The sequence below is a fragment of the Bacillus rossius genome, chromosome 1, assembly GCF_032445375.1.
Source record: "Bacillus rossius redtenbacheri isolate Brsri chromosome 1, Brsri_v3, whole genome shotgun sequence".
Lineage (NCBI taxonomy): Eukaryota > Metazoa > Arthropoda > Insecta > Phasmatodea > Bacillidae > Bacillus > Bacillus rossius.
The window spans coordinates 339665747-339678469 of record NC_086330.1 but is presented as its reverse complement, the minus strand read 5'-3'; the positions used below and the strand labels follow the sequence as shown (position 1 = coordinate 339678469).

The 12723-nt window shown below is 38.7% G+C and overlaps 1 protein-coding gene across 1 annotated transcript in view; it reads right to left on the bottom strand.

Moving 5' to 3' along the window:
• Positions 1–12723, bottom strand: part of LOC134528221 (high-affinity choline transporter 1) — a 46480-nt gene that overhangs the window by 8399 nt on the left and 25358 nt on the right. Inside the window, exons 4-7 of the mRNA XM_063361643.1 lie at positions 11613–11768; positions 9105–9253; positions 4880–5029; positions 1432–1561 (exon numbers count right to left, since the gene is read on the bottom strand). Of these exons, the coding sequence (XP_063217713.1) occupies positions 1432–1561; positions 4880–5029; positions 9105–9253; positions 11613–11768 (585 nt within the window). The remainder of the gene's footprint in view (positions 1–1431; positions 1562–4879; positions 5030–9104; positions 9254–11612; positions 11769–12723) is intronic.

Sequence of the window (12723 nt, the reverse complement as noted above, 5' to 3'; positions counted from 1 at the left end):
AGATTGAATTAAGACGTTCCTATGATATACGCTATTACTGGTTATGAACAAAATATATTAAATTATTATTTGTAATAAATTGCTTATGTCAATGTTTACAACATAGTACAGTTCTGGTGCCAAATAGTAAGACAATGAAATCTTCATGCGCAGAAGATAAGAATTTGTCTATATAATTTATTTAGTCTATGTATCAACCAGCCTGCAGAGTTATTACCACGTACACTAATCATCATCGTCGTCATCATAATTATTTTCTAAATAATCATAAAAATGACTATAATAATAACCATCATCATAATTATAAACATCGAAATCATTATCACCATATTCATTATTAATATAGTTATTAATACAAAAACCATCATCACCAAAATGATAAAATATCAATATTATCTTCAATTTAATAATTATCGCCATTATCATCACCATTCTTATCATAAAAATAGTCTTTATCATAAGGGTCTCCACACAAAAACCTGTTGAACATTTTTCCTGGCTTTTCCACAACATCCCAAGACGAAACTTACAAGTTTCCCTAACAAAATTATTAAAATAATTACATATTTTTCAAATAGATGGTAGAAGTAAAAATTATTACAAACGCCACCATCTCTATAGCTGTACTAGTTCAAACAGAACCTTGCATACACAATTTTTCAGTGCGTGTGACTATGCATCAAAAACCACACCAGAAAAAACAAAATGTGTTCAAAGTCTGGGTAAATGATACACCACGGCATGCCATTTTTCCTTGAAATACTATCACTGAGAAATTTTTAATGACCTTTCCGGGTTTTGAAGTTAGTTTCCCTGGCCAATTTCAATCTTCCCTGACTTTTCCTTTAACTCACTAGAATGTGGACACCCTTAGTATCATCTTTGAATATATATACTGTACAGAAGTCGTTAGTGGATAGGATTTACTCTACGTTTTTCAGGAGTGTATGATGAGCAGCTTGGGAACTTCACCGCTGCAGGGCGCTGCCGTAACGCCCTGTATCGTCTTAGGTTGTTATTTACACGTCAGAGCGCAGCACTGTCGCTCGCTGTCATTCCCCCGCACCCCCCACCCAACATTCACTGCAGCTCAAGGTCATTCAACGGGAGTTTGTGCGTCACAAAACTGTAGGGTTGAGAGGTGGGGTAGAGGGTGGGTGGAGGACAACGCATGTTTGAGGGAGGATGGGGGAAGGGGTGTTTGAAGAGTTCGACACTTGTCCGCTAGGGACCACCACAAGTCGATGCCCTAGAGATGGTGGCGATTGCGGCGGCGAATTAACCAACTACCTCAAACCGTATTAGAAATTTTAACCGGGGGCTGGCGACTTCTATGCAGTATATATATTCAAAGGTATCATCGTCACCGTGTTCACTTCGAGCACGCCCTTCATCGCGGCAGCATGCATGCGGGCGTAGAGACGGACTTACGCGTGGCCTTGGCTATGGCGCCGATGAGCACCGGCGGGATGGCCATGAGGATGCAGCCCACCGCCGCCACGTAGGACAGGATCTGCGCCCTGCCGGCCGTCTTGCTGGACAGCACGCGCTGGAAGTACACCTGCAACACGGCGAGTACACTACTGCTGGAAGGACACTTCCGAAACACACATATTTTAAATAGATAATCAGTTACCGCTGATGGATTGTTTAAAAAATATATATATTTAAGTATTTGTAACGAATTAAAACTCTCATTATGCATCTGGTATTAGTCGTAGAAGCTGATATGTATTCTGGGTCGTTGCCAGCAATGTTATCGAAAGGACACAGGTGTATAATATATTGCGACAAGGGTTCACCTTGAGAAAAAAAATGCGAAGCGAAATGAGAGAGCAGAGTGTACTCTGCCAACAGAACTTGTCCATTGTTTGCTGCAAACCATTTAAATTAATAATTTTATAAGATATCAGAAAATAAGTTAGTAAAAGATAATAAAAGTTAAGAAGATAATAAAGATAAGATAACAAAATTAAAAATCAAACTATATTTTAAGATAATAAAGATAATAAAAATAGTTAATAATATAGAGATAATAAAAAGATAAGATATATAACATAAGATAAAACATAAAAAAGTAAGTTAAGTTAGTAAAAATAATAAGATAATAAAAAGATAATAAGATAAGACGATAGAAAAAATATTTTTGAAGACTATTAAATGTTTAATGATCACTTGCTTGGCTATATACCATTCACTATAAGATTTAAAGTGATGCTAATAATTATTATGTTTGAAACATCTTCGTTTCACATGGCAAGCATCCGTAGCCTAGTGTTTAGCGTTATTTAATCAGTTCAACTAACTAGGTCCATCAACATGTAGTTAAAAGGTTAAAGCCAATAAAATAAATAATGTACTTTTTTTTTATGAAATAGGGACATGGATGCAAGTCAAACGTCGACAAAATTTTATTTCGTTATCCGGTGGAATGCTACGCGTGGATATAATAAATACGTCTTCAAAAACTGTTCACTTAAACAATGAAAGCACTAAAATGTTTGGATGGATTCTTTCTGTGGGCGCAAGTTATCGACCGACTGATTATAAGAACAGATAAAAAATTTCCCCATTACGTCGAGACTGTTTTTTTGTCGTGCGGAAGGTTATGACATGTACAGGATGTAACGCAACTTAATTCACATACTTTAGGAGGGGATTAGTTGTTGTAAGGTACGTATTGAAATTAAGCGACATTTTCTGCTACCTCTATCCGTTAAAGAGAAGGCCCTCACAAGTAGGCAACCGGTGTAGCGTGGTGTGATGAGGATAGTTCATGCACAATGCATCACACATCACTTCACTATCGACCTGAGCTTGCTATGGTACAAGCAACCTGGGATGTATAGGTATTACCAATACATTTAAGACTTTTAGTAGATCTAAGGAAGCAATGATTTGGTTCTAAACATCTGATAGAAATTACCTCCTAAATTGTTCCGTAATAGAAGTGGATGAAATCTATAAAAGACAGTTTTAGAGTTTGGAACAATTTTATATTTTGATGATTTTTAAAATGTTTTTTTTCTAATATCATTGTTAGTGCATATATATTGTCAGTATGACATATCTGTAATAAAAAAATACCCATTACAAAATTGCGACTTTATTTAAAATTAATATCGTAACGATAAAATAAATCTACAGAAACAAATATCAGTTACGAGAAAATTTATCACTTTTATTTTACTTTTTTAATATAAAATTAGCGAAATAGGTATTAAATTTCGCATAATACTAAGGGGGAAAAACCCACACCATTTATAAATAGTTGTAGGAGATGAGTTATTGAAAACCAGATTTTAAAATAATGACTACTGTTCAATCTGAAATCACTCTATTGGGGAAAACACTATTAAAAATATTTTTTTATTAGAAGATAAGAACCAAAAAATTGTCTTAAATATCTTAAATATACGAAAAGCGTTAAACTTTAAACTTTTGGTGGAACATTTACACGTAACTGTGGGGCCCAAGTTACACGACAGCAAGCCCCGCTAGACTTAACGGCTCCGTAGCGCAATGATGAGGACGCGACTGCCGGCTGCCTACTGCTCATTGTGGATAGGTCGTCGTTCATCAACTAGACTGAGGAGGTACGTCTTGCACGTGAAGCTGTGATACCACGTTGCACGTATGCGACTGCTAAATGCAGTGGCGCACGCTATGTTCTGTTCTGCGCCTGGCACTGCGCTGAACGTAGCCCGGTCGACAATCACGCTACACCGGTTGCCTAACTACGAGGAAACCGCCTTCTGGGGTCTATGTACTTCCTTGAAGGATCGAGGTAGGAAAAGATTTCAGTAGTCTTTTTTGAAGTATCTTATCGTGGTGATTGCCCTCGTAAAGAATGTAACATAAGTCTCTTTAAGCTCTGTATACATCTATTCCGTAATCGTTGTTTCATATTTGTGTGAATTTTGGTATTGTTTACATTACCGTTTTTAATAAAATCTTTCGTAACTGGTTTCTTGTGTTTGTGTGATTTAATGTAAAATTTAGAGAACAGAAATTGTATATTTTCTTCCTTTATTATCAGTTAGATAATGATTAGTTAGTAAACAAGCACGTTAAACTTCTTAAAATAGTAGGCTTTTGAAAATTTTTGTAAAATTCCAATTCAAACAAATTATATTTGTTACCGAAATTTGGCTTGGTAAAATATGATTTATACTTAACGCAGACTGTAAAAAGTTAAATGCGGTACTGTTTTCTTGTGGATTTTAAAGGACCACAACCGTTGAGTGTTCAGATCACTTACCTCGCCCCAAAAGTATTTAGATGTGAAACTCGGATCTTTCGCACGGGGGGAAACGCAGCGGATGTTGTCGTGAGCTGGTGAGTTTTCTCGAGATACACCTCCCATCCCACGAAAAGAACATTCATTTCGTCACTACTTCCGTCTTAAAGTTTCATCCATTTTATGTAAGTAATAACCTCGATTAAGAAATAGAGATAGTATCCGTAAGACGATATCTTGGTTACACAAATCTTTAGACATTTGCAATTTACTTTCGTTTAATTTACGAAATTGGTTTGGCAAGGTTAGCGCATAATATTATATGGTTTAAGTGTTATTCTTGAAGTTATTAGTGACTGATAACTATAAATTTTCTCTGTGAAGTCGTTGGCGATTTAGTATTGATTTCATTTCTTGGGAATGACTACAAATGTAATAATATCTCGATAGAGACTACGTTATGGTGTTGGAGAAAACTCTAAATATGTTATATCGGCTTTAACAAAGGCAAATTTATAATTCTAAAAACCAAAATGAAATTTTTTGTTTTTTAAAAAATTGACACCTATATAGCGTTTTTAGTTTACTTTCTCTCCCCAATTAAATAATTGTTATTTCTCACTTAGTAGTTCAACGAACCTGCCACGGAATGCCGCCGAACACCAGCAGAAGTCCGTAGTCGATGTAGTAGGCGATCTCCTTCTTCTCCACCGAGCCGATCCAGTCCACCACCTCCGGCGACAACGAGCCCACCTTCTCGTTGTACATGGCGAATGGGATGCACATCCACTGCAAAACGCGGGGCCGAGGATGACGTCAGCGGCGCCGTGATCGATGGCTCGACTCCTCAAATAGAAGCTTGACGGTTCGTCCTTTCGGGTGCAGCGCCTCGCTAATCGGCCGTGGCTGCCATTGGCGCTCGACAGACTGCATGCAACACAAGGTGTGTAGCCGCTCCGGAGGTTTCTGCCCCGTCATTGGCAGCCGTCAGGAGTGGGGCTGACTCCATCGGGGGTATCGGGAATGGCTCCATTGGAGAAGGTGATTGCTCTTTTGAAGTGTCGGAACTGTTGCCAGTTATATTAACCGAGACATGACCCAAACAAGGCCCACCGAAAGGGTGCTTAGATGCGGATACATAGCCTCTCTGCACTCATGGCAATCCTCTGCCTCCTCGTGGCACCGATTTGTGGTCGCAAGACCACCTCAGGTAACATTAATTACCTCGCTGAGATGAGAAATGGTGAATGTGCTGAATCTGCGGACAACAGCAGATGCGAATGAACGCTTTCTTAGGGGGTTCGACTGCTGAGACCTGGTGGTGTGGTCCAAAAAGGCCAGTCTATTCGGAGAGACATTGCCTAATGGAATCGCGTCTGTCTGCCGTCGTAGGTTTGGGGTACAACCGGGCCTTGTGGCTGTAAATCCGTAGAAGAGCGCGCGGATCGGTGGAGACACCCGTGGAAAGGGGCGCCAATCACTCGTTTCCCTCCTGAGGCTATCCAGTGGCCTGAACTTGAAACGGTTAGTCGTAGATGACCAGTCCCGACCGGGTTGGGTAGTTGTAAATCTCTAGAGGTAATAGGGAGATCGGCAGAGAGACTGAGGTATGCTCTCCACGAGGTCCTCTCGTGGCTGACCAACACGGAAGACATCACCACAGAAATTGTTAGTAGTACGGGCTGGTCCCTCTTCATGGAAAAGGATCCCCGTTTATGCTTTCTCTACGGCCCTGGACCACGATTGGTGCCAGCTTAGTACTTGACAGTGGTGCCCTTATCGCTTAGGGCAAGCTTGGAGTGGGGTTCCCTAGCCCCGCGAAAAGCTGACGCAGTGAGCGGCGAAACAGCTCCGGTTACTAGCCTGGACAGATAGGAGAGGTTGGATAGGCTTCAACCGAACCACGGGTATTCTGGGTGATTTGAGGAGTCCCAGAATTATGTGAGGGATCAGCATGCGGCGCCAGTAGTGCTGATAAGATCAATGAGCTTAGTACACAGCCAACTGTCTGGTTAGCCGATTTCCGATTGCTTGTACGGCGTGATCCTTTACTCACGCCCACCCCGGGGTTTGCAAGAGCGCCGGTTTGTCAAATTAATCTTCCCTAGTATTTATGGTATAAATTATACCTCAACTAAGTACCTCAAAATATAGGACACAAAAAACCCAGGAGGGCTAACGGTAAGAGGGGTAACAAGAGACTCTTTCTGTCATTGGCAGCCGTCGGAAAGGGAAGTCGTTGCCTTATTTGGCTGGGTCGGCTGGGACTCGTGAATGGGCTGTGACTGTTATGCCGACGGTGTGCATATAACCGAAAGGTATTCAACCAATAACGGAACACAGCATATGTTATGGTGTTTTAACGCACATACTTAGAGACCGGAAAGTTTCGTGGATTCATTTAGCGATAGACTAAAATTTAAATTTATATGAATTTAAGCTTGTTTTGCTATTGACTCACTCTGGGCCAGTGAGAAACCCCTCAACCAAAGAAGTATCGAATCACAGACAAACCAGTCCTGATGACTAAAAAGTCTGCAGCCAGTGAACTGGCATTTTCTTTTAGAATATACAGAGAATTATGTAGTCTATCCTGAATGCCATCAAAACTGTGAATTTTTCCACACATATTATCTAAATATTTTCGTAAAAAAGTGGCCTTAGTCATGGCTTGTGGATGGGATGAATTAAGTTTGGCCCATTTGATTAAGAAGGAGACCTAAAACACAACTCTAGGAAATTAGAGTAGTAATTGGCCATGAACTTAGTAACACAAACCTTCCCAGAATTTTCCTGAAGTAATAGCCAAACCATTGATGTAATATCATCCAAGGTAGTCGGATAAATAATCGATCATGACATCAAGGTAAGGAAATATCTCAGCATTTGCCCAAAAGTATTTTGGGAGGCCACGGAAAATGGAAATATGAAGGGCAATTTTAATCTCAAAGTCGCGATACCATGTTTAGTCACAGAAACTATGAAGTACGATTTCACTGCTCCTTTGGTGCATGCCAGACATTAACTGTCGTGTAAATACTTACCAAGTAGTAGTATACATATAACACAAACAATAGTTATAACAAATTTCTTAATTTCTTTGATTTGATAATTGATTAATATTTTAGTACTATTCTGTTCGTCAGTGAATATATTAAGGTGAGCCAATTTCCGTAGCAACTTTAGTATGCAATGTTTGTGTTTTTTTTTACTTTTTACTGCTAATTCCAATTTTTTCCCACAACGGAAACAAAATACTGTAAATTCCTCGCCAAGAACACAGAAAAGAACTGGCACTCTTAATATTCATAGCACTATTTATTTTAATCACGCATATGAAAGTGTAAAAACCAAAATAATGTGATGTGATAGGTAGACTTTTAAAGCCTAATTACGGATATTATATAAGGCAACCCGGAAACAAAGATGACAAAAAATGAATTCTAAATTACAACTGGAGTTCTGAGCCATATATGATTTGGAGCAAGAAGCGAACATTACTTTTAACGTAATACTTTATAAAATAAACAGTGGTTTCAGTCTTGACAGTATGTCAAATCAGTGATTAATTAAATCGTGAGGGAGACGACGTGAGTAAAATTGGAAAACATAAGCTAAATGTACATACATTTAGAGAAAATTATTGTAGACATGAAGAGATAATGGAAGTAACCACTCACTGATTTTAACGGTATAAAAAAGAAACAGAAACTTCATACAATACAAAAAAATACTTGCCAAATTCAAAAAACCTATGAAAACAGGAACGTTGTATTAGTATGCAACAAAAATAATATTCTAAGGTTGTTGCGAACAAATTTTGTTTTGTTCATCAGCTGCTAGCCCAAGCACACTTCGTGCTTAATAAATTGATAGAATAGAATATTGCAAATGTCGTTTTATTATTTTATGACAGACTAGATTGAAAAGTTGTTTGTTTTGAAGGACTCTTTCGTTATATCACTACTATTGTATACGGTGATAATGACTAGAAGCCAAGGACAACCTTCTAAAATAAAGTCTGACCGTATCAAGAACGACTAGAAAAAAAACACGTGAGCGAATCTTTCAGTATTCGCCAGAGATGTGTAATCTAAATTCGGTAACGAGAAAATTCGTGAGTTCTCATGTGGCAAATATACTTATAATACGAAACTCATACCCGAAATTTAACGTAGAATTATTTATTAAATATAATGGCAAGTATTATAAATATACGCAAATTGTGTTGTCAAATACATTTCTGAACACGAATCAAGCGAAGTTTCCGCACCCGCCGCTATAATTCGTTGCCGGATCAGCTACTTCGACTATTAAATCTTTTTAATAACTATTTAGTGAAACGGCTGTGATAAAAGCGAAAAAGACTAAAAAAAAAAAAAACATATTAAATCCCGGTTTTTCGACCTGATTTCGACTAGTTTTTTTTAATACTGTCCATTATCTTAACATTGTTATCAATTAGTTAAGACTATAAAGTTTCCTTTTGGCTTTGTGAACTTTGGTTCTCGCCAACCGCCACAGATGGCAGCACCGAGGTTACACAGTTCCGTTTCATGCAACTTCCGTTCCATTTACGAAAATACTCCTACCAAATGCTGTATACCGAGAGTCAAAATGTTACTCTTCAAAAGTTTGAATGTGTCTGCAGCGAATGAACACATCGACAATAGGTATTACGCACGTTTTCGTGGATTATAACCTGGCACAAAAAACAACGTGATTTGTGCAGGTCTCTATATACTGGCGATCACTATGCGTTGATTCAGGAAGTCCGCGGGAGATGGCAGAGATGGGACTACGCACGCTTGAACGCGGGAGTCGAGGCAGAGAACACGCCGGGAACAAAGGCAAAGTGTCTCACCAGGCCGATGAAGATGCAGAACAGCTGTATGACGTCAGTGTAGGCGACGCTGTAGAGGCCTCCGAACAGCGTGTAGAACACGGCGATGCACGAGCTCAGTATGACGCTCGTCCTGTGGTCCATGTCGATGATGACGCTAAGCGTCGCTCCTGAAGCAGAGAAACGTAGTTTCAGTTAACTCCGGGTAAAAATACTAACATTGCGGCGTCATAATGTTAACAAGTTGGCAGCGCGTCATAGTTATTCCGTTTCCTCATTAAGAAAAAAAAGTGTTATTCATGAAAATGATACCGGATACCATTTCGATCATGGTAGACTGTTTTGTCTTCAACCGTTTTCGGTTACAACTGGTCCTGAGTATGTAGTTTGCCTGTTACTGTAAATTAAAAATATATACATATTTAACTTACCAGGACAATGAGTGTGGTGCCGGTGCCCACCATCTTGGATTGTTACATCACATGTGGCCAACTTGGGTGACCTTGACCTGTCACCTTGACCTTGCCCCTGGCTACAATCTTGGATGACCTTTACCCCATATGCCATCTTGGATGACCTTGACCATGACCGCCATATTTGAATCCGTCATTTTTTTATTATGATGTCATGTCCGCCATCTTGGATTCCACTATTTTCAATTGTATCACGTCTTTGATATTGAAAATTTGTAATCATCCAAATTTATAAAAAAAAAATACTTCATTACTATTTTAATGAAAAAATGCACTTACCATGACGATGGGAAAATTATAGTGACCCCCCACCACTAATGCCAAGAAATATATATATTATGCCAACCACTATGACATCATGGTAGTAATCTTGGATCTGCCATTTTGTTTTCATCTGCTAGAGTGTTCTGCCATCATATATTATTTTTACCCGCTAAAGTGCAGTAGTGTCAATCATCAGACCGTCAGCTGTCATAGCATCTGTCGGCCATCTTGTCAGCCATATTACGAATTGTGAATTATGACAAAAAATGGGAAATAATTCGAAAAAAATAATTTAAAAAAAATACATATTAATAGATAGAATAATCCGATCGATTCTTGTTCTCAGTTCGGTAATTGGTCGATAAAAATAGTAATTATTGATTAAAAATACCTATTTAAGTAAATATCACATCGGTTTAACATTTTATCATAAAATTCAAAGTCCCAGGATCAAGAAACAAAACAAATTATAAAACTTTTCTTACTAGATAAATTCAACACTGCTATAAGTACAAACAAACGAATTGTTAAAATCTTTAGAAATTCTCTATTTCTTTAGTATTTATGGAATGTAAAACAAGTCCTTTATATTTCTTAGCGTGTATTTTCAGTTCATCAGGTCGAACAATTGTTACATCAAAGTTTTTACACAGAGGAAAATTTCCTGTTTCATTTAAATTACAGTGGTATATTTCATGGTGCTTTGAACTGGACATGTTTAAAAATGTCTTGCCACAGAAGATAGATACAGCTTGATCCTGATGAATGTGCAACCAGTCCTTTGCAAATCAAAACGTGCCTTTACAAGTTATCGTAGTGGCGTCATAATCTAAAATGGCGGATGCTAAGGTGGCAGAATTAAAAATGGCGTTATGCAAGATGAGGGATGGGGTCAAAGTATTATAAGATGTTCGTCAGGGTCAAGGTCAAAGATCAAGGGCATCCATTATAGCCGCTGTGACGTCGCAATCCAAGATGGCAGACTCCAGTACCGACACCACACTCCTACTCTTGGCGCAGGACAGTCATTTACATACTACTGTCGTCCTGTAGTACATAATTTTATAGACATTCGTCAGAGAGGAATACACGTCTAATTAAATTAGTGGTATAAATGTACAAGGTAACTTTAAATATACACCGGAAGGCACCATCTTGGTATTTAATTGGTAAATTTGTTAACGTTTGACTTCCAAAATCTCACTCAGTTAAAGTATAGTCAAAAATTTAATCTAAGTTTTGTAGTTGAACGTGACAAGCTGCTACAAATAGTTTATCATGTAAAATAATTGGCGTTTAGTAATTTTTTTGTGTGGGGGGGGGGGAGAGTAAATCTCTACAGTGATATTAATACGTTCAATAATCAGTCTGTTATGGATAGAGACCTGAAAAATTCGCGGTTTCGATGGCCTTCAGGATAGACAGCACATACCCCTATGTACACTCGGGCCAAAAAAAAACGCAAGTTCATTGGCTGCCGACTTGTAAGTCGTCTCAGCTGGTTCGTCTGCGATTCGATCTTTCTTTTGGTTGAGGTTGGTTTATAACTTGGTTGAGATTCGTCCAGATGAACGGTAAGCCAATAGCAAAATTATCCAATAGGTATATGTGTGTTTGAGTTCTAGCCTATCACCGAATGAATCCGCGAATTTTGCAGGTCTCTAGTTGTGGATAATTTTTAAAAAATTTAAAGATAAAAAAAAAATTGTTTTAAAAGCGGTTGAAGCCAGTATGGTGTTCTGTTAGGTTTAAACGTGACCCGGCCGGTGTTGATGCTCGCGCGCGCACTGACCCAGAGCGGCGAGGATGCCGGCCGCCCAGAACACCTCCCCGCACAGCGCCGGCAGGAACAGCAGTCCTCCCATGCGGCCGCCGAACGTGTCCTGCAGCGGGTCCAGCATCGTCACGTAGCCCTGCTTCCGCATTTTGTTGGCGAAGAAGATCCCGCCTGGACGCATTGTCGGCGGAACGAGAGAACAGGGAGAACAACAAAAACAAAAAAAAAATAATCGGTTGTCTTGCAAAGTCGGTTTACGGGCGATAGTTCAACGTGACATCGTCATAACAAAACATTGATGAAATGATTGCATGCTTCCATGAATAAAATTGAATCATTTTTATTGAATTATCACGATTTTGTATGGATGCAAAGAAGGAATGAAATGAAATCTACAATTTAATTGATAATTTTACTTTCATTTGCACTCATTAATTCAAATATGTTTATTACTTTAACGAAGATATTATTTTAACTATAACTTTTATACATGTTTGCTATTTAATTGCTTCCAATCTGTGTTATTCTGTTTAGGATAGGACGATGATGATAGGAAAAGTAGGAAACGAATGGGAGTGTTTCAAGTTTAATGTGCCTCGAAAAAGTCAAATCGCTGGTTGTTCCAATCGAGTGGAAGAGAGATAGATGCAGCGCAAGCGTACGATGAGCGTAACGGGACACAGCGTAACGTGACAATGTGTGTAACGGGACACTTTTTCGTGCGTGCAGCTGGCGTTCATCGCTTTATTAGACGTTGTTACGTCAAAAAACACAAAACACTTATCCACATGACGTGGTTACGCACCCTTTTTTTTACAGATACGTTCTTCGGATGATTCTAGCAATACCTTAGGCCCCTAGAGAGGTGGAGTTGAGGACATGCGCGACGATAGATGAAAAATAAACTACTTTTCCCGTCACGACGCGCAGACAAAATTATTTTTTTGGGATCCTGATTTGTCAGTCCGTCGATTTGCAAATAATTTTTGACCCATCCAAGAGGTAAATTTATTTTGGAGTTTTAAATTGTATATATACTGCACAAAAAGTCTTTAATTTAAACAGAACATTCTAAAAATAAATCATATGGAAAGGCGATCATTCAAATTCACATAATCGTGGACCT